Source organism: Callithrix jacchus, chromosome 8 (assembly GCF_049354715.1).
Source record: "Callithrix jacchus isolate 240 chromosome 8, calJac240_pri, whole genome shotgun sequence".
NCBI lineage: Eukaryota > Metazoa > Chordata > Mammalia > Primates > Cebidae > Callithrix > Callithrix jacchus.
Genome location: NC_133509.1, coordinates 126,720,614 through 126,745,444, shown reverse-complemented (window position 1 = coordinate 126,745,444; position 24,831 = coordinate 126,720,614). Strand labels below are relative to the sequence as shown.

At 47.9% G+C, this 24,831-nt stretch overlaps 1 protein-coding gene across 2 annotated transcripts in view; it reads left to right on the top strand.

Moving 5' to 3' along the window:
* FBLN5 (fibulin 5) overlaps window positions 1–24,065 on the top strand; it is an 81,038-nt gene extending 56,973 nt beyond the window's left edge. For both annotated transcript variants that reach the window (XM_017977303.4, XM_017977302.4), the window contains exons 6-11: window positions 751–867; window positions 4,860–4,979; window positions 9,623–9,745; window positions 11,157–11,283; window positions 13,977–14,172; window positions 23,092–24,065. In XM_017977303.4, coding sequence (XP_017832792.2) covers window positions 751–867; window positions 4,860–4,979; window positions 9,623–9,745; window positions 11,157–11,283; window positions 13,977–14,172; window positions 23,092–23,253 — 845 coding nt within the window. In that variant the 3' untranslated portion in view covers window positions 23,254–24,065. The remainder of the gene's footprint in view (window positions 1–750; window positions 868–4,859; window positions 4,980–9,622; window positions 9,746–11,156; window positions 11,284–13,976; window positions 14,173–23,091) is intronic.
* The last annotated feature ends 766 nt before the right edge of the window (window positions 24,066–24,831 follow it).

The window sequence follows — 24,831 nt, the reverse complement described above, 5'->3', positions numbered from 1 at the left end:
CCCCATTGATGGATACATGTTACAGGAAGGTCACATTGCCCAGCTCTGCTCAAAGTATCCATTCACCCACAATGCCGCCACTTTCCCTGGCAAGGCCAGCTGTGGCTTGGAAGGGGTGTGTTTATCCAGAGTTTTATGTTCACTCTGGTGCAGGGAGGAGATCCAGGGTGAACTCCAGTATCCTCATGTTACTGGATTCATGGGTCTCCAGACTGTCATGCTGTCCAGCTCGTCCCGTCCTAACTGGCTCTTGCTCCTGACAGCTGGACATGTTCACTGTTCATGCTGCTGGCAAGGAGCCTACTGGAGTGATGCTATGGATTCTTCTTACGTGTTAAGCTGACTGGTCCCTTCCCAGGGCAGTGGAACCTCTATATGGAATCTTTGAGTTGAATCTTAACATTGGATAAATCTTCAGAGTCAAATCTTAGAGCTGGGTAAAACTGGAGAGCCCATCTTGCCCAACATCCCACTCAAAGCAGAAATTTCTTCTGCCACTTTTAGGATAGGTTCAGGTATTTATGGGACTGAGATGGGTCGAGGAGGAGAAAGATTGTGGGGAGATTGAGCCTTGTAGTCAAGACAGTATACCTATCTGTGACACTCAGTAGGCACTGTCTTGGCGCTTGTTCCCCTTTGCTTCCCTTCAATATCCTGTTTGGGAAGAGCCGGGCAATCATGCCACACTAGTGGTGGCATCAGTGAGTGGGAATGAGACTTGTCTTACTTTGCTTGCATTTCTGTTTCCAGATATTGATGAATGTCGCTATGGTTACTGCCAGCAGCTCTGTGCGAATGTTCCTGGATCCTACTCTTGTACATGCAACCCTGGTTTTACCCTCAACGAGGATGGAAGGTCTTGCCAAGGTATGTGATGTGCGTGATAACTCGGACACGATGTGACACTAGATGCGGTTTTTTTCAGCGCTTGGCGGCTGATGTTTGTAGGAAACACTGCTGCTAAAGTGTATTCCCATTCCTTGTCACTGCCTGCCCATCCCCGTTGCTACAGAAACCTGAGACCTGAACCTTGCTCTGTGAAACATCTCAAAAAATGCTCTGAATATGGCTGAGGGTGGGACCCCAATCATGGACCGGCTTGGAGCCTACAGTTTCATAATTTCGCTTCTTTTCCGTGTCTACTCTCCAGGGGTAGCCTTGCTGGCTTTCTTGCCTAATCAGAAATTTCGTTGCATGTCCTGCAGCCTAAGTTCAGTTCCTGAGGCCTGAGGAGGGTTGCTCAGGGTCCCTGGCCCTCCGTGAATCATAAAATAAACACAACCATGCCATGCAGGGGTTTCGTGGGCAATTCTGAGGCTTCTTGCTATGCTTTTCCCTCCGACCTGTGCCAGGATGGCCTGCTCCTTAGCAAAGGGTCTGGTGGTGATGGTATCGTCCCCTGCTACTCAGCGTGCCCCCACAAAACCAGACTGAAACAAAGGCATTTTCTGCTTTTCGTACGATCACTTGAAATACTGATAAGTAAGAAAAACAAGTTGCATGCCTATCGTGGTTTCCATCTGAAGATTTCTGCTGCTCAGGAAGTGAATGAGGGACTTAAGACCCAAGGAATTAGTGCAAATCCTGCTTCGGCCCCCAGCTTCCCCCTCAACTCCCGGCTCCCGGCCCAGGCCCCCAGCCCCTGGCAGCTGCTTGGCCCAGGTTGGAGGCAGTGCCAGAGACGCAGAATGAGGTCTTTGTCTGGAGACCTCAGGTTTTGCGAGGCCCATTTCCTTGTTTCATTCACCCTTGGAGTTCTGGCTGGCAGCCTCCTGGCCAGCAGAGTTGGAAGATATTATGTCTCCATTCGTTTAATTGTATCTAAATTGTCGGTAAACAGGAAGGCATCAGTGTCAAAGAGTTTGATCCTGGATTCTAAGTCTCTCCTCCAAAGCTGGTTCTGCTAATTGTTCCAAGAAGTCTGGACTCTGTTCCTCACGCCAAAAGAGGTCATTTTCTTCTGAGAGTAGACGCCAGGCCAGGAGGTTGAGGAGGCGGATAAACAAGGGCCCTTCCTTTCACTGGAGCGGGAGCGGGCGCCTGGCTCCCTTGCTGCTGTGATAAGCGGCTTAGGGCAGATGCAGGCCGCTCTGTGCCAAGGCCTAGAATCAAAGGTGGCAGTCACAGGCTGGCACAGTGTACCCACTACCTCCTGAGGCATAGCCATGTCCAGCAGAGCCAAAAGGCGCCTGTGTCCTTTAGGCCTCTGAGGGACAGGTGTGTGACAAAGAGCAGACAATAAACCTGGCAGTGCCAAGTCCACAGCATAATAAAGCAGCAGGCCGGGCACCCAGGCCTGGGTACGGGCACTCAGCCACTGGGATGTTGCATCAGCAGGGCCCATGGGCAGCACAGGCTGTCACATGCTCCAGTGAGCTTTTGCAGTCCTGGCTTTTCGTGTGTGGAAGAGTGCTTTGCACGCTCGGAGCGTTGTCATGTCTGTTCATTTCACCGAACTTCAGTAATAAATAACCTCGTGAGGTCGGCAGGCAGGTGTCTGTGGCTCTGCTTCACAGAGGAGGAGGTCAAGCTCAAAAAGCTTAAGCAACTTGGCCAAGGTCATGCGGCCAAGTGGTGGCAGAGTTGAGAGTAAAACCAGGAGCCCAGACTTCCTGTCCAGCGGGTCGGAGTGGGGCTCTGTGTGCCCTCAGTGGATTCAGAAGGGCATTTGGAAAGCGCTGGCAGGAAAGGGCAGCGAGAACCCTGGGGGGGCGGGCAGAATCATTGTGATTGCCCTGCTCTTTAGAAGCAGCTGAGAGCTGTGAGAGGGTGGGATGAGCTCATTCATATCTGAGTGGCCAGCCCCTGGCCAGAGGCTGAGGCCACCAGCCCTAACACTCGCCAGCACCGTCCTGTCTGAACTTAGACTCAGTGGCTTAGCACAGTAGACATTTTCCTGCACCCCTCCCCCTGTCCCAGGTGGGGAAACCCCAACCTTCCACTGGCACCGGTGGGGGCTGGTGTCTTGCTAGACCCTCTCTCTGCAGCTGTTCATTGATTTATCTGTTTTCACCCTGAGATCTCCAAAGATGCCAGGAAGCAGGAGCTTTGTGGGCATGGGATTAGCCCCCCGCCCTGCCACCTTTAAGAAAAGCCTCTCAAGCTGCTCACTCTGAAGGCTTTTACTTCTGAAAACACAGACATCTCTTCAGAGGCCCAAGAGGTTTACCTGGGCTTTGGAAGAGGATAGAAAATCTCTCAGCTGGAACTTTGGCCATTGGCGTGTGGAGCATTGTGGGATGGCACTTACAGTGGGTCAGCCAATGCCAGAGGGGAAGGGGCTCCTCTCCGCTCCCCCCACCATGAGCTGTGCAGCATGAACCTTGGGTATTGTGGAAAGACCCCTGACTCATGTTCCAGTTCCCACTGTGTCCTTGTTAGCTGGTGGACTTGGGTACAAGTCTCTCAGTCTCCAAAAACAATTATATGTATATGTATGTATATATGTGCGTGTGTGCATATGTGTGTATGTGTTTGTGTGTGTGTGTGTGTGTGTGTGTGTGTGTGTATATATATATATATATATATATTTTTTTTTTTTTTTTTTTTCCCCCCGAGACAGAGTCTTGCTCTGTCAACCAGGCTGAAGTGCAGTGGCATGATCTCAGCTCACTGCAACCCCTGCCTCTGGGGTTCAAGCAATTCTCCTGTCTCAGCCTCCTAAGTAGCTGGGATTACAGGTACCTGCCACCATGCCTGGCTAATTTCTTTTGCATTTTTTTAGTAGAGATGGGGCTTTACCATGTTGGTCAGGCTGGTCTTGAATGCCTGACCTCAGGTAATCCACCTGCCTTGGCCTCCCAAAGTGCTGGGATTATAGGTGTGAGCCACCGCACATAGCCTGTAATTTTTTTTTTTTTTTTTTTTTTGAGACAAGGGCTTACTCTGTCACCCAGGCTGGAGTATAGTTGCATGATCTCAGCTCACTGCAGCCTCAATCTCCCAGGCTCAAGTGATTCTCCCTCCTTAGCCTCCTGGGTAGCTGAGATCACAGGTGTGTGCCACATCATCTGGCTAATTTTTAAATTTTCTGTAGAGACAGAGTCTTGGGGTTCCACTGTGTTGCCTAGGCTGGTCTCAAACTCCTGGGCTCAAGCGATCCACCTGCCTCAGCCTCTCGAAGTGATGGGATTATAGGTATGAGCCACTGTGCCTGATTGTTCAATAATGCTTAAACAACCTATTGATGCATAATCAGTATCTAATAAATTGCACCATGATTTTATTAATTTTGACATGTGTGTACTCACATGAAACCACCACCACCACACTCAAGATAAGGGATTTCCCATTACTCCTTGCGTCTCTTGATGTTCTTCTCTTTAACCTACTTAACCTCTAAAGTGGGGCAGTGGTCCTCATTGTAAGGAAAAGTGAGTGCGAGATCCTTTCCCAATGAGCAAAGTTATTTATGCATAATAAATATATTATTAGAATCATCATGGTGATTTGTTAATCTGAAATTTCCAATTCAATAAGGGTGAGGGGAGCTCACTGACAGAATGTAACCGGTGATGAAAAGGAGCAGGTATGTCCTGGAAGTTCCTGACGGGGAGACTTGGGGTATGGACTTACTAGCAGGTGTATATGTATATATGTTTATATCATGTGTATGCATAAGTTTTCCACCTTGCCTAACTTTTGACCCCAGAAGGGACATGGGGATGGAGGCCCCAGTTCTTAAGTGAACACTTTGGGATCTGAGATCACGATCCCAAAGGTCCTGGATGGAGAGCCTCGGTACCTGCTACTCTGATCTCCTGGTGGTGGTAGATTTCACTGCTGGTACATTTTTCTGCCTAGTTATTCTGGCTGTTCTCTTGGAAGGACAGTCAGCGATGTGCCTTGGCTTTCCACAGATGTGAACGAGTGTGCAACTGAGAACCCCTGCGTGCAAACCTGCGTCAACACCTACGGCTCTTTCATCTGCCGCTGTGACCCAGGATATGAACTTGAGGAAGACGGTGTTCATTGCAGTGGTAATGGGCTTTGGCTTTGGAAACTTCCACCTGTACTTGGGACCTGGGGAGGGGTTGGGGGTTGAAGGGCAAGGGCTTCCTTTATGGGTGTTTCCTCTCATTTCCTGGACACATGTCCAGTCTGGGACATCCTCCAGGACAGTGGGGTCACAATCACACAGAACAGATGAGTCATTTCCCGAAAGGTGAGGTGGAGTCTCATCTTCCTTGTCATCTGACCCTTAATGCAAAAATCAATGGAGCTACCTTCTAGGACTGAGGTGGGTTTGACGGGGGAGAGGAGTCACTCAGTTTGGCATGTTGGTTTGAGAGCTGTTTGTCCGCACCCAGCACTGGCTCCAGTCTTGGGGATATCACAGAAAGTACTTACAGAGGGCAGTGACCCAGGTATAATAGCATATCTCACTGGGGAACATTGAATGAATGAAGTCATGTATGGAAGCACACATACTTTGTGAACTTCTGAAATCTCTACATGTAATCAGTGCCTCGCTCCAGGCCTGGCACCCAGGGAGCATGCAAAAAAAAAAAAAAAAAAGTTCTCGAATCAATGGATAAATGATTGAATGTTGAATGAATGAAATCATAATAATTTGTTGTGAGAACATAGATGTGATGGCTTAGTTGACCTTTTATAAATTCCTTCCAAGCCCAAGGAACTGTGATTCTCTGCCCCTGCTAGTTTTTGGACTCTGTTATAATTTTCTTATTAACTCCCTTTTTTTTTTAAGTTAAATTTTGTTTTCTTAGTTAGAAAAAGATTACTCGATTGTAAACTCCTGGGAAATAGGGACCACCTCTTACAAATATTTATCTTTGTAGCTTCCCACATAGGGCCATGTATAACTCCTTTTCTCAATCTTTCCCTTTCTTTCCTTGTTTTTCATAAAGGTTGAATTAAAGTCCACTCCATTCCATCCACTTTTGGCATCCTCAGCAGTTGTGAATGAGTAAAGTCTAGATTAGTAATGCTTCACTGTGCTTCTCAAAATAAGTGGGCCGTATACTAGGGTGTGAAAATCTTTTTGTCCTGCAGAATGGAAAGTTTCCTAATCCAGATTTTATTGTAACAGGAACTGACCCAGGTCATGAATGGAACTTGTGTGATAGTCTCAGTGGCGACCGAAGTGTTCCAGGGACCCAGTTCCCTGAAACAAATGAACACTCCTCCCTAGGGCCAGGACTGTCAGAGTCACAAGCAGGCAGTTACAGAGAGCCTTGGACTGATTCAAGCTAAGGCCTAGAAACAGAAATAAAACACCCTCATGCATGAAAAGCCACTTTCTTCCTAGATTTCAGTTTCTTCCATGGCACTCCCTGGGGAATTGGGGCCAAGGAACTAAGAAGTGTGGAAAATCTAACATTATGTGGTGAGATTATTTGTTTCTCCAGAATGTTCATTAATCCACAGATTTTTTTTTTTTTTTTTGAGATGGAGTCTAGCTCTGTCACCCAGAGCTCTGTAATCTCAGCTCACTGCAACATCCACCTTCTGGGTTCAAGCGATTCTCCTGCCTTAGCCTCTCGAGTAGGTAGGATTACAGGCACCTGCTACCACACCCAGCTAATTTTTGTATTTTTAGTAGAGATAAGGTCTCACTGTGTTGGCCTGGACTCGAACTCCTGACCTCGTGATCCACCCGCCTTGGCCTCCCCGAGTGCTGGGATTACAAACGTAAGCCACCACATTTGGCCAATCCACAAATGTTTATTGCCCCACTGCACAGGCCATGTGGTAGAGTGACTCTGGAGCTAGATGGAGCCAAGTTCAAATTCTGGCTCTACCATTTACTGTTTTTCTTGACCAGGTCACTCCCTGAGTCTCAGTGTCATCCTTTGTTAAAAAGTCAACCATCCAAATGACCAACCAACCATCCTCAAAAATTAAATAAGTTGGCACAGCCCCGAGGGTGACCCAGCTCCAGGCTGGTTCCAGGGAGGATGGATCCAAAGTAGACGGTGCACAGAGAGACAAATATTCCTGGCCACCCCACACTGTTCTGGAGTTTTCTCTTTCAAGGAGGTTTTTTTTTTCGACACAGTGGAGTTTTTTTGTTTGTTTTGTTTTGTTTCTGAGACGGAGTCTTGCTCTGTCGCCCAGGCTGTAGTACAGTGGCACGATCTCAACTCACAGCATCCTCCACTGCCTGGGTTCGAGCACTTCCCCTGCCTCAGCCTCCTGAGCAGCTGGGACTACAGGTGCGTGCCACCACACCCAGCTAATTATTTTGTATTTTAGTAGAGATGGGGTTTTACCATGTTGGCCAGGATGGTCTTGATCTCCTGACCTCGTGATCCACCTGCCTCAGCCTCCCAAAGTGCTGGGATTACAGGCATGAGCCACCACCCGTGCCCAGTGGACACAGTGGAGTTTTAGCCATTATACATTAATTTATCTTCCCTAAGTGTAAGTATAAGAGACTTTTGGCTTCTTGAGAAGCTTACATCCATGCTGATTTGGCAAAGATCTTCAGTTGACTCATTTTACCCCAAATGGCCAACTTGTCCTCCATGTTCTCCATGATGCACACTCTCCTGAAGATTTGGCATGACCTCAGGATGTGCAGGCTTTCTAGAGAAGACTGGCACAGGATAACAGTGTGATGGAGAGAGTCTGTTTCCTGTGTCTTCCTACTTAACCCCTTTCTGCACTTCTCCATTTCCCCCAGGCACTGGTATCCTCACTGTGTTATCATGGCTGAGGTGGCCCCTCTGTGTAGCCCCAGACCCCTCCCAACCTTGTCTCTCAGGGATTTGCTAAGCTGAGCTGTTCCTGGAAACCATGGTGGGTTCTCAAGTGGAGGAGTGAAAGTGGCCTAATACGCACTCCCTGCCAGAAACTGGGCTTGTATTTCAGCTTTCCAGGGGAGGGTGGAGCCACAGCCCTAAGCGAAGTCTGGGAATTACAGACCCAAAGATCAACCGAGTAGGGTCTGTTACAGCCCTCCCTGCCCAGTGGAAGTCAGGAGCGGGTGCTACACTCTCCATCTGCACTGGAGCCCTGCTTGGGCGATCGCCCCAACCTCAGGGCTCCCCAGCTCCACTGATCTCCCAGCACAATGGCTCAGGGACACATTACAGCATTATGTTTCCAATTGTGTAGGATCCAGAGGCTGGGTTCAAGTCCTAGCTTTCCTCCTTACTTGATATCTGTGAACTAAGCCAAGTCACCTAACCTCTGTAAGCCTCAGTTTTTCTCCTGTAAAATATGGAGAGTAGTAGTACCTCCTTCATGGGGTTGAGGTGAGAATGAAGTAACAGGAGGCATGTAAACCCAGTGCTTGGCACATAGGGAGCCTCAGGTATCCACAGACATCACTACTACTCTATTGAAAGTATGAATAGAATCTATGAACTTGGAAATAAAACAGGACACTCTCAGTTACGATGGGCTGGAGCCAGATACCAAGGGCTCTGCAAGGCTTCTGGGGAAAGTGGGGAGGCACGACCGAAGCAGGTATTACCTGAGCACACTTTACTTTTCAAATCAGCATCCTAATTCTGCTGGCTGATAACCCATCACCTGAGGACCACTGAGAGAGACAGGAAGTCTTTCCTTCTGGGATGCGAGAGGCATGAGGTGTGTAACACCCGGAATTATCTGATGGTGGAGAGGCAGCTTCCTTTGCGTTGACACCCTCTCTGGGTGACTCCAACAGCCAGTGGTCTGTGAGTGAGAGAGTAATCCGAGGACATGTCACATGGGGAAACTAGTGAAAGCAAGTTTTTGGGAAACAACAAATGCAAGAAAAACATGTTTTCTTTGGCATGCTTATCGAACGAGGTTCAAACAGGCGCTCTGTTGCCAAACTCTGTGTGTGATGAAGAGTTGGCTTTTCTGGAATGTCTGCTTCTGCATCAACTGCCATAGCCCATGCAGATGAGTTATAAATCACATGGACAGGGGCTCCCCCACCACAACAGGCTGGCGGGAAGTGGCTGCTTCCCTTGTCCCAGGGAGGATCCGAGGTAGGCGGGCCACAAAGAGAAAAATATCCCTGCCCATCCCTCACCACTCCACAGTTTTCTCTTTCAAGCAGTTTTTTTTTTTTTTAATTATTTTTTTACACAGTGAAGTTTTAGTATAATTAAAACCTGGCCTTCTAGATATGTCCCTTTTAATTGTGACTTTAGGAACAATATTGTTCCTGAAGTTGGGGGAAAGGGGCGATTGGAGGAGAGTTGAGATTGTGAAAGTCGCCCCTTCAGAAGACCCTCTAGGGTCAGGGAATGTTTTCTGGGTCTCAGGGAACCCCCCAGAAAAACCCCAGTGGGCAAAGTAACCGCAGAACCTCAGGCAGGTCAGAGGTGGAAGGTGGATTCCCCTACATGGTGAAAGAAGCTTGTAAAAAGTGGGAGGTTCAGTGAGAGGCAGAGGATGTGGGAAGCTTGATGGAGGTGGATTTCAGCTCCATGTAGGAAAGAATTTTCTGACAATTAGAGCTGTCCAAATGTCAGTGGGGGTCCTCAGTAGATAGTGAGCTCCCCATCACTAGAACTGTTCAAGAAGTGAATTGACAGCTTCTTGGCAGTAAAGCCATCACATGTATCAAGACACTGTGGCAGTTGGAGTTGATGACCACTAAGCTCCCATCCCCACGTAGACTGTGATTATAAACAGTAGGTATAACTTGTCACCCCAGATATGGACGAGTGCAGCTTCTCTGAGTTCCTCTGCCAACATGAATGTGTGAACCAGCCCGGCACGTACTTCTGCTCCTGCCCTCCAGGCTACATCCTGCTGGATGACAACCGAAGCTGCCAGGGTAAGATTGTCCAGAGGGGCCTGGCTGGGGTGCGTGAGGTAGAGCTGATTCAAGGGGTCATCTGGATGTCCTCAGCTGGGGAATCGTGTGCAGCCCTGGAAAGGCAGTAGGGGTGGGGATGTGAGCAGGTGCTAGTGGCTCCCAGAGTGGCAGCTCTGGGCAGGATGCCTGGCCTGATATCTTCCCTCCCTAGGACCCATCCTTTGGCCAGGATCTGGGCCACTTAAACTTCTGTAATGAACTCTGCAGATGCAGATGGCAGCCTCTAAACGTGGCTTCCTGCCTTCCCAGGCAGATATCTGAGGCTGTTCTGAGAACTGCTCCAGAGCTAAGCAGGACTTTTGGGGCCTGGCCAGAGCTCGCTCTTTCTGATGTGGCTTGGAGGGCAGTTTGGTCAGCCTTTCTCCAAAGGATCTCCTAGAGCAGGGTTGCCAGGGAGACCTCATGCACCTGACTGCTCTGTTCCTGGAAGGGTTGGGGCCCAAGACTATAAAAGGGGTGGCTGTTCTCCTGTTTGCCTGCTTGGCCTGGCTTCCGGCCCCATACTCCACCCACTGAGGGGTCATTGCAGAAGCGACTGACCCATTCTCAGCCTCATCGAACCTGCCTCATCCGATCGCTAAGCAGGAATTCTCCCTAGTGGTGCCAGGCAATAGAAACATCTTGTGAGCTACAGATACGAGCCATCTATGTAACTTTACATTTTCCAGTAACCACATTAAAAGAAGGGGAAAAAAGGGTAAAATTACTTTTACTACTATATTTTCTTTTCTTTTTTGAGACAAGTCTTGCTCTGTCACCCAGGCTAGAGTGCAGTGGCATGATCTCAGCTCACTGCAGCCTCAGCCTCCTGGGTTCAAGTGATTCTCCTGCCTCAGCCTCCCTAGTAGCTGGGATTACTGGCACATGCTACCATGCCCGGCTGATTTTTGTATTTTTAGTAGAGACAGGGTTTTACTATGTTGGCCAGGCTGGTCTCAAACTCCTGTTTTTACTACTATATTTTCTTTAATGCAGTATATCCAAAATATTATTTCAGCATGTATTCAATATGAAAAGTATTGATTAGATCTTTTATGTTCTTTTTAAAAATTTAATATATATGTATATATTTTTTTAAATTAAGAGACAGAGTCAGACTCCCAATGTGCTGGGATTACAGGTGTGAGCCACCACGCCTGGCCCACATTATTTTTTGGTACAAAGTCATCAAAATTTGGTGTGTATTTTCCACTGACAGCACATTTCCATTTGGATCAGCCACATTCCAAGTAGTCAATAGCCGCATATGGCCTGTGGCTGCCATATTGGATAGCGCAGCTCTGTAGTAAGACCCAGCCTACCCTAGTCCTACACATCTGGCCTGGCCAATAATGCCTTGCCCCTGCTTCTTGTCTACCCTGCATTTCAGACATCAATGAATGTGAGCACAGAAACCATACGTGCAACCTGCAGCAGACTTGCTACAATTTACAAGGGGGCTTCAAATGCATTGACCCCATCCGCTGTGAGGAGCCTTATCTGAGGATCAGTGATAAGTAAGTCATGACTTCCCCTGGGGGAATAGAAACCTGATGAGGGCCTGGGAATGTGGTGTGAAAGAGAGTACAGCAGCCAGGAAGTCAGCGGACCTGGCCTACTACCTATGCCATGAGCTCGTGTGTGTGTGTGTGTGTGTGTGTGTGTGTACACTCATGCACATGCACATGTGTGTGTAGAATAGAACAGAATAGAATAGATGGAACACTCTGTGCAATGTCATTGTTTTTGGAAACTTCTCTTTCAGTTATGTGCTACTGGGATGCAGTACAAAACGTATTGCTTACTGTGGGTTGTCAAAAAGTTTCCAAAACATACTATTACAAGTTATAAGATCTGAAACACATTCCTACATACCAGAAAGAACTACTGTTCAAAATGTTTGACCACACACATAGTAAGAAACATACACAAGGCTGGACGCAGTGGCTCACGCCTGTAATCCCAGCAGTTTGGGAGGCTGAGGCAGGTGGCTCACCTCAGGTCTGGAGTTGGAGACCAGCCTGGCCAACATGGTGAAACCCTGTCTCTACTAAAAATACAAAAAAATTAGCTGGATGTGGTAGCACGAACCGGTAGTCCCAGCTACTCAGGAGGCTGAGGCATGAAAATCAGTCAAACCTGGGAGGAGGAGTTTACAGTGAGCTGAGATTGTGCCACCACACTCATCCTGGGTGACAGAGTAACACTCTGTCTCAAAACACACACACACACACACACACACACACACACACACACACACACACACACACTGCTATCACTCCCCCACTCATGCCAGAGCTATGCAAAGATTCTCTAGAAAGCTAACCAAGCCGAAGAATTGAGAGTCAGGGTTCTAGAATCTCCTCTTCCCTCTAATGACTTTATTCTGGATACACGGGGTCATTTAGAGCTCGGCTCCTAAATGTAACATGCACAGGACTCACCTGGGGATTGCATTAGAGTACCGATTCAGTGGGTTTGGGTGGGGCCCAAGAGTCTGCCTTTCTGGCAAGCTCCCAGGTGAAATGAATGCTTCCAGTCTCCCTGGACTGCTCTGTGAGTATTGAGGTGCTGGAGAATTCTCTAGTTTGCTCTAATCAAGTTTCTGACGTCATCTTGGTCAACATTTTACTAAATCATCAGATGGCAAATATTAGAGTTGAGGGGAGAATTAAAGTGAAGATAACTTCCAAAAGGTGAATCAGTAGGACAGTGGTTTTCTGTTCCTGGCATGCTAGGAGTTCCTTTTCCTTCTCTTTTATCCCTTGTTTAACCATCTCAGTTCCTCCGTGACCTCCTCTCTTCCAAATGTTCACACATTGACTTCCCTTGAGCACACCAAACCCCCGCATGGGAGACAGAAGGATGACTCAGACACACGCATCCTGCCCTTTTGGATACAGCCTCTCAGAGAGGAATTTATGGCTTACCAGGGGTTCCCACTTTGATCAAAAATTGGCAAAAGAAAGGACAGTTCTGGGACAGGTGGGTCCTTTAGAGACATCTTGTTGCTGAGAGCTGTCCTTCTAAGCAACCCTTTAGAACAGGGCTTTCGGTCCCCTGATTCAAGGGCTGTTTGTGACACAGCAGAGCTCCAGGCTGCTCTTCCCCGCTTCTATTCCTGGATCTCTCTGGGTTTTTCCAGGCCACCCCGTCTGTGGCTGGGGAGCTGACCCATTTCAGCTCACAGCACTGAGCTGGTTTTACTGGTGGAGTCTCTGGCATGATGCTGAAAATGCTCCGTGACTCCCTCGCTCCAGGCTCCAGTCCAGTGGGACTCCGGCAGCCTCTTCCAGCTCCTTGTCCAGTTCAAGTGTCCTGTGCTCCTGCCAGTCTGAGCAGGACTTGCTCACGCCTTTACGCATGCCCCGGAATGGCCAGCCTCCCTGCTTGTGTGCATATCCTTCTGGCCATATGGAAGGCACTCCTTTCACCTCCACGTAGCCAGAGCTGCCCCGTCTTTCAGATTTCAGCTCAGATACCACCGCTTTCAGCTGTTTGTATGGGCTCAGCGCAATAGAGAGTGTACAAGGATCATCAAGACCTATTTATCTAATTTCTTACTTAAAAAAATTCTTTTTTTTTTTCTGTTTTGTGTTTGAGACGGGGTCGCTCTCTTGCCCAAACTCAAGTGCAGTGGTGCCATCACTGTAGCCTCGACCTCCTGGGCTCAAGTGATCCCTCTGCCTTAGTCTACCAAGGAGCTGGGACCACAGGCATGCACCACTATGCAAGGCTAATTTTTGTATTTTTTGTAGAAATGGGGTTTCTCCATGTTGACCAGGCTTGTCTCATCCCTGGGCTCAAGCAATCTACCCACCTTAGCCTCCCAAAGTGAAATTTTTTAAATGAGTGTCTATGGCTGAAGAAGTGAAGGGCTGTGTGGCCAGTGGTGTATTTAGCCTGCATGGCAAATGTAAAATATCTTGGAGAATGTTCTAATGTTCTGAAAACCAGAGATCTAAGGTTTATATTCTATCTAGTAGCCAGAACATCTGATGAGTGAGAAGAGGCCATTCTCTAGGAAACAGAGCTCGCCTACATGCTGGAGAGTTTTTAGACTCAAGCCAGAAGCAGAGACATTCTACAGTTATGCCATTTGGATGCTGAAAATGGAATGTCCTCATTTTCAGTGTTTTAAGAGAGGAAGTAGCACAACCAGCACCTGGAATGGATTTCTTGAGTTCTCACACCATTTCCCTTCCCACAGCCGCTGTATGTGTCCTGCTGAGAACCCTGGCTGCAGAGACCAGCCCTTTACCATCTTGTACCGGGACATGGACGTGGTGTCAGGACGCTCTGTTCCCGCTGACATCTTCCAAATGCAAGCCACAACCCGCTACCCTGGGGCCTATTACATTTTCCAGATCAAATCTGGGAACGAGGGCAGAGAATTTTATATGCGGGTAAGAGGGAGTGGGGAGCGGGGCCATCCTCTGTAACAGTGGCCTTATGCTGTCTCTCCTATGAGCATCCTGTACACAAGCAGATAAGAGTGGAGCTAGGAGGGTCTGGTATCTAGAGAGAGGAGTGGAGGGGGTGGTTCAAGGTCCTGGTTTCCACCACTGTCTGCGTGGTCTCGCAAAAGATGCTCCTCCTCCTGAGCCTCCAGATCCTCATCTGTGAAATGGGAAGTTAGGCCAAGATACAATCTTAGGTCTCTTTTCTCCTAAAATTCTGTGGGAGAGACATTGACGTCTCCATTTTTTTTATCCACTCAGGTGACAAGTATTTCTTTCTTTCTTTCTTTCTTTTTTTTTGATACAGAGTCTCTCTCTGTCACCCAGGCTGGAGTGCAGTGGTGCGATCTCACTGTAATCTCCACCTCCTGGGTTTAAGCAATTCTCCAACTTAGCCTCCTGAGTAGCTGGGATTACAGGCATATACCACCATGCCTGGCTAATTTTTTGTATTTTTAGTAGAGATGGGGTTTCACCACCTTGGCCAGGCTGGTCTTGAACTACTGACCTCATGATCCACCCACCTCAGCCTCCCAAAGTGCTGGGATTACAGTCTTTTGCCACCACACCTGGCTGAGAAGTAGTTCTTAAGTACCTACCATGCAGGCCAGGTGAAGTAGTTCATGCCTATAATCCCAGCACTTTGGGAGGCTGAGATGGTGGATCACCTGAGGTCAGGAGTTTGAGGCCATCCTGGCCAAGTTGGTGAAACCCCATCTCTACTAAAAATACAAAAATTAGCCAAGTGTGGTGGCACAAGCCTATCGTCCCAGCTACTTGGGAGGCTGAGGCAGGAGAATCACTTGAATGCAGGAGGCGAAGGTTGCAGTGAGCTGAGATCATGCCACTGTGCTCCAGCCTGGGTGACAGAGCCAGACTCTGTCTCGGAAAAAAAAAAAATTACCTACCATGCACTTCTAGAAACCGAGGATATAGCAGTGCAGAAAAATTCCCAAATCCTTGCCCTGGGGACTGTAGAGGATGTGTTAAAGGCATCGCTCACAGCAGTGTGCTCTATCAGCATGGTCCAGCACAGTAGCCACTGCAGCTCTTACAAACAGAATGAATCAAATACAATAAAAAAATTCAGTCTTTTCATGGTATTACCCATATTATCAGGTGCTCAAACGCCACACATGGCCACTGTATGAGACATCCCAGATACAGAACATGTCTATCACCATAGGAAGTTTGATTAGACAGCACTGACTTATCCACATCAGCAAAAGATTTTAGGGCACACATGCTAAAATATTTATTTTATTTTATTTTATTTTTTTTGTAAATTGTATGCATCCACTACTGCGTCATTTGTATTGTTGAGCTTCAATATCCTGCAGTTCTTGGGGGCGATCACCCCTCTTTAGAGACCACTGGCTTAGAGTAATGTTTTTCACATTTCAGTGTGAATTTGGGCACTTGTCCAAAAAGCTCCCTGAGCTTTTTGTCCAGAGCTCCCTGTCCAGAGAATCTATTTCAGAAGATAATGAGTGAAGCCCTGGTGTATTAATTTCCCGAGGCTGCCATAACCAATTGCTACAAACTAGGTGGCTTAGCCAATGTGGTAGCTCCTGCCTATAACCCCAACACTTTGGGAGGCCAAGGTGGGAGGATCATTTGAGTCCTGAAGTTCAAGACCAGCCTGGGCAACATAGTGAGACCCTGTCTTTACTTAAAAAAAAAAAAAAATAGAGCTGGACCTGATGACTCATGCCTGTAATGCCAGCACTTTGGGAGGCCAAGGTGGACAGATTACCTGAGCTCAGGAGTTCAAGACCAGCCTGGGCAATGTGGCAAAACTGTCTCTGTATAAAAAAAAATTAGCTGGGCATGGTGGCAGGCACCTGTAGTCTCAGCTACCTGGGGTGGGTGTGTGTGTGAGATGGGAGGATTGCTTGAGCCTGGGAGGTCGAAGCTGCAGTGAGCTGAGATCGCACCACTGCACTCTAACCTGGGCAACAGAGGGAGACCCCATCTTTAAAAAACAATAAAAATAAAAACTTGGTGTCTTAAGGCAAAGGAAATTTATTCTCTCATAGAAGCCAGGATTCTGAAATCAGTTTCACTGAGCTGAAATCCAGGTGTTAGCAGGGCTGTGCTCCCTATGGAGGCTCTAGAAGTGAATGTGTTCCATGCCTCTTCCAGCTTCTGGGGGTCGCCAGCATTTCTTGACCATGGCTGCATCACTCAATATCTGCCTCTGTGATCATGCTGCCTCCTCCTCCTCTTCGGTGTGCATCAAATCTCCCTTTGTCTCTTTCTTATATTGACACTTGTGATTAGATTTCAGGTCCATTCAGACAATCCAAGATAATCTCTCTGTCCAGATCCTTGATCGCATCTGTAAAAACCCTTCTCCTTACAATGGAACAGGTTCCAAGCATTAGGCCTTGGATCTCTTTGGGGGCTGTTATTCAGCTGACCGCACCCAGGAATCTGCATTTCTTTTTCTTTTTTTTTTTTCTAAAAACATTTTTTTTTTTTAGAGACGGGGTTTCACCATATTGGTCAGGCCGGTCTCAAACTCCTGACCTCCGGTGATCCACCAGCCTTGGCCCCTCAAAGTGCTGGGATTACAGGTATGAGCCACCATGCCCAGCCTAGGAATCTGCATTTCTAACAGATGCTGCTGTGATCCTCCAAGGTCACTGTGGGGAGCCATATTGTAAAGGACAGGTCCATGGGAGTTTCTGTGCTTTCATTAGAGACTGGGCCCTGTGAAGCCATGGGCCACTAGGCAGGAAGACAGAAATCATCTGGATAAGGCTGGCTTTCTAAGGATCCATGCTGTCTGAAGCTGTGGGACCCTCCCCGGGAGGCCACTCAGTCATTCTAATGTGGGCTCTGGAACCATACATTCTACAATTTAACAATTAATTGGGTGATGTGACCTAACCTCTCTGGGTCTCAATTTCCTCACCTACAAAGAGGGCATAATTATAGTGTTTACTTTAGGATTTGATGAGCTCATCTACTTAGCACCCTGCCTGGAATACTGTTTTTATCAAAGAAGTCAAGTTTGGTGTGGTTGGGGGGAGGGGGGTGAAACAGTCAATGACTTTCTTTTTCTCACACTGTTGGATCAAACCTGTGAGCGTCTGGGTTACATCTCAGGTCAGTCCCCTAGGATTCACAGGCATGTTCCATTTCTGTTGGATTGTCTCATTCTCTCCTGTCAAAAGTCAGTGCTAGTTTAAATGGAAATTTCAACCTGTCTCTTACCCACTGCAAAGTTTCTCTCTGTCTCCTAGTTCAGAGTGGGCAAGGGGTGTGGTTGGCCTCTGTCCTGCCCTCTTCTCACCCTCCCCGTAGCGGCAGTGCTGGCCCTGGCTCCTCCAGGGCTGGCAGCAGAGGTGCAGTTGGTGGAAAGGGTAAGGTTGGGAGGGTGAGGCTTCTTTTCCCCGACTGTTGCCATTGTAACCAGGCATTGCTGCTCCCTCCAGGTAAAGACCTCAAAGCTGCTGCTTTCATGGGATGCTTTTGTGGGTCTTTTGGAGATTTGCCTGAGTACTTCACACTGACTAGTCCCTGATATGGGCAGTAGGGTCTGTGGTTGGTCACTTGCTACTCCAAATCTCTCAGCCCCTAATTCTGGGGCTATGTCCCATATAAATGTTCTGTAGTGGTAGTGAGGTGTGGGGGTGTGTCACTGCATCCTGGCAGCAGACCTTATACAAGGGCCTTTCAGGATATCAATATCAGCTGCTTGCATTCTCCATTCCTCACTATGGTATGGGCAGCTCAGGGCTCTCCTCTCTAGACTTCTCTCGGAGAGAGTCTGGTACCATTTTCTGCATCTTTAAACTTCAGGGGCCTGCATTTCTGAACAGTTTTTTTTTTTTTTGAAACCCCTCTTGATTGAGATGGAGGCTGGTAAGCATATTTAATGAAACATGCGTGGAGTTGGGTACAGGGGCTCATGCCTGTAATCCCAGCTACTCTGGAGGCTGAAGTGAGAGGATAGCTTGAGCCTAGGAGTTCAAGTCTAGCCTGGGCAACATAGTGAGACTGTCTCTACAAAAAAGATTTAAAAAATTAGTCAGGTATGGTGGCATGGCCTGTAACCGCAGCTACTCTGGAGACTGAGAGGAGAAGATAACTTGATTCCAGGAGTTCGAGGCTATAGTGAGCTATGATGGCACCACTGCACCCAAGACTGGGTGGCAGGGCAAGACCCTGTCTCTAACAACAAAAACAAAAAAGTATATATGATGGCCAGGCGTGTAATCTCAGTACTTTGGGAGGCCGAGGTGGGCAGATCACAAGGTCAAGAGATCAAGATCGTCCTGGTCAACATGGTGAAACCCCATCTCTACTACAAATACAAAAATTAGCCATGGTAGTGGCATGTGCCTGCAGTCCCAGCCACTTGGGAGGCTGAGGCAGGAGAATCGTTTTAACCTGGGAGGCAGAGGTTGCAGTGAGCTGAGATCATGCCACTGCACTCCAGCCTGGCGAAAAAGCAAGACTCCATCTTGGGGAAAAAAAATTATGAATGTAGGCTGTAGGGGGGTGACAGAATGAGGGAAACATCCAACTTAGGATCATAGCATTGTAAGTCCTCAACTCCACACATAGCATCAGCAGCTGGCCATGTCTCGTGCCTGTATGTGCCAGACTCCATTCTAAGTGCTTTCTATCGGTAACCCTTTAATCTTCACAAGAATCCTATGATACGGGATGATTTTAGCCAAATTTTACAGATGAGAGCACTGAGGCACAGAGCTAAGCAGCCTGCCCAACTAATCTCACAACTAATAAGCACTGGAGCAGGATTCGAACCCAAGTGGCCTGGCACCAAAAATCTGTGCTCTTACACTTGTCTTTAGAATGGGAAAGTATATTTTACCTACTTTTCCAGCTTTGGGGTCTCAGAAGAACTTGAGATCACAAGAAAAGTCTACTTTAACATTAGGTTACAATAGAAAGTATTCAGTAAATAGCAGTTATGATTGTATAGATACTGTCGTGGCCACTACTACTCTTGCTGCTACTGTTGTACGGAGGCTGTGAGCTCCTGGGCCATGGAGAGCCTGGGAATGCCACCTAGGGGACTGGAGCATGGTGTGGGAGGTTGGGCTGGTTGGCTGTCCAGGCTCTCACACCCTGAGATTCACTGATTTGATTATAAGCACATGGGAGGAGATTCATCTAACCCCACAGGCAAACCACACACACTCGCGTGCACACACACACACCCGCAGGACCACATGGATCCATGCATGCACACACATGCCCGTTCATAAGCCTTATTGGCTATCTGTCTCTCACAGCCAAAAAAAATTTTTTTTCCTCTGGAGAATAAATTTAATTTATGACAGCTATAGGAAAGAGGACTGATGATTCGCTTTGGCCAGGTGGCTTGGGGACATAACTAAGGCCAGAAGAAGGAGCAAGGTCACGGGGTTCAGACTGTGCCAAAGTTCACTTACTCCATGACACACGTGGATCAAGTGGTAGGGCCCGTGAAAGCTGACTTGCTACAGCGTGGCTGCTTGCCACAGGTCAGACCATGCCATCCCACAGTTGATTAGAACAAACCTGAGTGTGTGTACGGGATCAGGACCAAGAAGACATACAGCTTGTGGGCTGTCTGCAGCCGACTCCCACTGTGGTAGGGCCCACTCGTGTTCAGTCATTCGTATGCATTCCTCCGTCACCAGCACACACTCAGCACCACTGCGTGTGAGGCTTCAGGTCAGTCACGGAGCATTGAGAAACAAACAGGATGTGGCCTCTGCCCTGGAGGAACCACAACACCTTAGTGGGGAGAGGGGAAACAACCGAGCAAACACGACGAAAAGTGGCGATTCTCAAGTCAAGGCAAGACCCATGGGATGGTGAGTAAATGGAGAGGTACAGAGACCTTATCATAGAGTATAGCGGTTAAAGCTCGATTGTTGGAGCCATAAAGCCTAGTACCGTGTAGTAGTCTCATGGCCTGATGTAGTATCCCTAGCCTACTTACAGCATAGGGTGGTGAGGTTAATTAAGAGGTGCAGGAAAGGTTGTAGCCGGATGCCTGGCATATAACCACCACCATCATCACCGCCACCACCATCCTCCTCCTCATCTTTTCGCACCACCAAGGCTACAAATGCCCAAGGACTCTTGGGTTTATTTCATGAATGCCCTGGCTCTGCCCTAAAAGCTGAATGTGGAGGTGGCTGTCCTCAGCTCTTGTGGCAGGTACTTGAGCTCTCCCAGGTGCTTGCTGGTAGGGTGGACCCAGATCGAGGCTGGACAGTTTCTACAATTACTTCCAAATGGGAGAGTCTAGGATTCTTTCATACTCAGGAGACATTGACCAGACATTTTTCCCAAAGGAACAACTTGGAAGTTTGCACTTGCCCCCTTCTGCCTTCCAGACCCTGGGCTCTGCAGATGTCCCTCTGGAGAATAAATTTAATTTATGACAGCTATAGGAAAGAGGACTGATGATTCGCTTTGGCCAGGTGGCTTGGGGACATAACTAAGGCCAGAAGAAGGAGCAAGGTCACGGGGTTCAGACTGTGCCAAAGTTCACTTACTCCATGACACATGTGGATCAAGTGGTAGGACCCGTGAAAGCTGTCCCTCTGGAGGGCTGCCCCTATCTCAGGGTTCTCAGCTCTTGGCCTTTGTTCACTGAGTGAAACCTGGCAAGATATTTGTATATGTAAATGCTGCAGGCATTTCCCTGTGTGGCTTTACTCTCCAGAGTCCTGGCCCAGGGCTCAGGTTTCATAAGGGCTGACAAGGAAGTCCAAGCCATCCTCTGCATGAGGACTAGGTGCCAATAATGTGGATGCTGACGGGAACAGGAGGAACCAGTGCCAAGAGGAAACTGTGTGACTGTCACGCTGCTGACAGCCTCATGGACAGGGGAGGTCGCAGCATCTGGCCCCCAACTGTCTGTGAGCCCCACGCTTGTCTTACCTGTGGTAGCTCTTGAGGATGTTCAGAGCTTTGTGGGAGCCCTCCCTTTATGCAGACAGATAAAACATCTAATGTAGCTTTAAACCAGTTAGGTTCCTTTGCAGAGACTTGCTTTCAGCTTCTGGGCACAGGGCTGGGCTCTGCAGTGTATGGGAAGTGATGGTCCAGCCCATCCCTGTTCTCCCTCATGCTGTTTTCTGTATCAGTGCCAATATCTGTCCCTTGCACAGACCGCGAGCATCTCTCATTAGGTCAGTGCTAGGAAGAAGCAAAACACACATCAGCCTCTTCGGATACTTGCTGTGCAGTGAAAAAAGCCTGGGGCTTGGGGTCAGAAATACCCAAATGGAAGCCCTTGGTTCTGCCCTGACTAGCTGGGTAACCCTAAGCAATTATTTAACTTCATGGGAACTCAGTTTGTTTACTTACAAAACGGGGAAGTAATGAGTCATACCTTTCATACAGCACTGTGACAAGCACAGCCAGGGCTCTCCACCTGGGTCCTGTGCCTTTAGATCAACACTTCTCAATAATTAATGTGCACACAAAGCCCTGGGGATTGTGTAAAGGTACAGATTCTAGCTCAGTAGACCCTAGCTGGGGCCCGAGATTCTGCATTTCTAAGATGCTCCCTGGTGACACCCATGCTGCTGGTCCAGGGACCACATTTTGAGTATCAAGGCCTTTCAGGGTTTTATGAGATTTTTCTTTTTTTTTTTTTTTTTAATGGAGTCTCACTCTATCGCCCAGGCTGGAATGCACTGGCCCAATCTTGACTCACTGCAACCTCTGCCCCCCAAGGTTCAATTGATTCTTGTGCCTCAGCCTCCTGAGTAACTGGGATTACAGACACCTGCCAACACACCTGTTAATTTTTGTATTTTTAGTAGAGACAAGATTCCACCATGTTGACCAGGCTGGCCTTGAACTCCTGGCCTCAAGTGATCCACCCACCTTGGCCTTCCAAATGCTTGGATAACAGTTGTGAGTCACCTAAAAATATAGGAATGGGCCTATATTTTTAGGCTCATTGGGGGCCTTAAGTCTTGGAATGGGCCCTGGAATTATTAGTTTTAAAAAAAATTCCAGTAGCTTTTGATGCCATTATTTTTTTAAATTACTGATCTGGTCCAAACCCTCATTTTATTTTTCCTCAAAAACATTTAAAAAAAACTTTTATTCTACTTTCAAGGGTACACGTGCGGGTTGGTTCTATAGATAAATGATGTGTCACAGGGGTCTGGTGTACATATTATGTCGTCACCCAGCTAATAAGCATAGTACCCAGTAGGTAGTTTTTCGATCCTCTCCCTCCTCCTACCTGCCACCCTGGCATAAGCCCCAGTGCCTGTTGTTTCCTTCTTTGTGTCTGTGTGGACTCAATGCCAAACCCTCATCCTAGAGATGGGACCCAGAGCGGTGAAGTGCCAGTCCTAAGTCACGCAGAAGTTTCGACCAATGATTCGTTCATCATTCAAGATATATTTTCTGAACACCTTCTGTGTTCAAGGCACCAGGCTGGGTTTTAGGGGGACTCAGTGGTGAAAAGCCTGACCCCAGTACCTATTCTTACAGAACTCATAGCCTAGTGGGGACCTAGATGTCAGACGGGGATCAGGTAGACAGTGTAGAAAATCACACGTAGGCACAAATGATTTCCATCCTATATAAAGTAGAGGCTACAGTGGCAGAGGTCACAGAGGGACCTGACTTATATTGGGGAATCAGAGAAGACTCCTCTTAGGATGAGACCTTTCAGATGAGATCTGAAGGGTTAGCAGAAAAAAGCCAGGTAGAGAGTGGGCAATGCCAGGTAAAGAGTGTGGCATAGTTGAAGCACCAAGGGGGTGCCAGTTTGACTGACAGGGGCAAGGGGAGCACCCTGGTGGGGCTGCAGGGCCACCATGCAGGCTTTCTCTCACTAGTGTACCCCCATTCTGTCCACAGCAAACGGGCCCCATCAGCGCCACCCTAGTGATGACGCGCCCCATAAAAGGGCCCCGGGAAATCCAGCTGGACTTGGAAATGATCACTGTTAACACTGTCATCAACTTCAGAGGCAGCTCTGTGATCCGACTGCGGATATACGTGTCGCAGTACCCATTCTGAGCCTTGGGCTGGAGCCTCTGACGCTGCCTCTCATCAGCACCAAGGGACGGGAGAAGAGAGGAGAGGAAACAGCAGAGAGAATGGGAGTGAGACAGACGTTATGCATTTCCTGCTGAACGTTTCCCGAAGAGTCAGCCCAGACGTCCTGACTCCCACCTGTACTATCGCAGACCTGTCGCCCTGAAGGACATGCCGCCCCCAGTTCCTATGATGCAGTTATCAAAAAGTATTATCATTGGCTTCCTGATAGAAGATTGTTGGTGATTTTTCAAGGCCTTCAGTTTATTTCCATGTTTTTCAAGGAAAATAGATTAGGTCTGTGGTGGTCTGTGTTCCAAGACTGTGAACAGCTTGCTGTCACCTCTTCACCTCTTCCGCTCCTCCTCTCGCTGTGTTGCTGCTTTGCAAAGACCCAGGAGCTGGTGGGGAACGCTGGGAGTAGCTAGTTTGCTTTCTGCATACACTGAGAAGGCTATGTAAACAATCCGCAGCAGGATCGCAGGTTTTTTAAGAGAATGTATTTCAAAACCATGTCTGGTATTTTCAGCCATAAAAGAAGTTTGAGTTGTCCTTAAATTTGTATCACTGTTTAATCCTGTCTTGTTCATTTTGAGTATTTTTAAAAAATAAGTTGTAGAATTCCTTCCAAAGGCCTTCAGACATGTGCTGTGTTCTGTTTTCCCAAACCCAGCCTCCTCTCCATTTTAGCCCAATGTTTTCTTTGAGGACCCCTTAATCTTGCTTTCTTTAGAATTTTTACACAATTGGATTGGAAGGCAGAGGTCTCCAAACTGATTAAATATTTGAAGAGAGCTTGTGTTTGGTTCATTTTGACATCATAGATGATACAGCGTTTGGGGCTCTAGTTCTGTTTAAACCTGTTTATTATGCGCTGGCTTAGAAAGCTCTCCGGAGAGCTAGGGCATCACCTGTGACTCGGGCAAACTGATGGGAGCAGAGGGGATGGGGCAGAGAAATGGGAGTGGTGGGGAGGTTAGGGGGAGGTGTCATCTTTGAGTCCTGCTTTTTCTGATTAGAAAACAATCAACAATTTTTCTCTTACGTAATTATTTCTGGTGCTCCTGCAGAACAGGAATGTGTTCAAGTTACTTTAAACCAGCGACCCTCAACCCTGGCTGCACAGAAGGATAACCAGCAGAGCTTTGGAGGAAAGACGGATTCTCTGGGACATGCCCCCAGACGCTCTGATGTCATTGGGCTTAGGTAGGGTCCAGCCATCAGGATTTTCGAAAACTTGAATAGATAGCCAGAATTGAGAATGCCTTGTTATAAACCCTAGAAAGAGAGGTGGACAGATGGGGCTGGAGGCCTAGCTGCCTTGCCCTCAATATCTTTTCTGCTCATTGTAGGATTCATTATCCTTTTCCTGGTCAGGGCCTCTGGATATCCTTCAAGTCTTAGAGCCCTGGGCAGGGGCCAAGAGAGTCAACATTGCAAGTCACAGGAGAATAGGTTGGGATGGCTGTCTTTATGTCCCATCTCGGGAATCAACCCAAGGCTTCAGAAAAAAAGCACACTCCCTGATAGCCGAGGTGGAGTCTACAGATCCATCTGAGG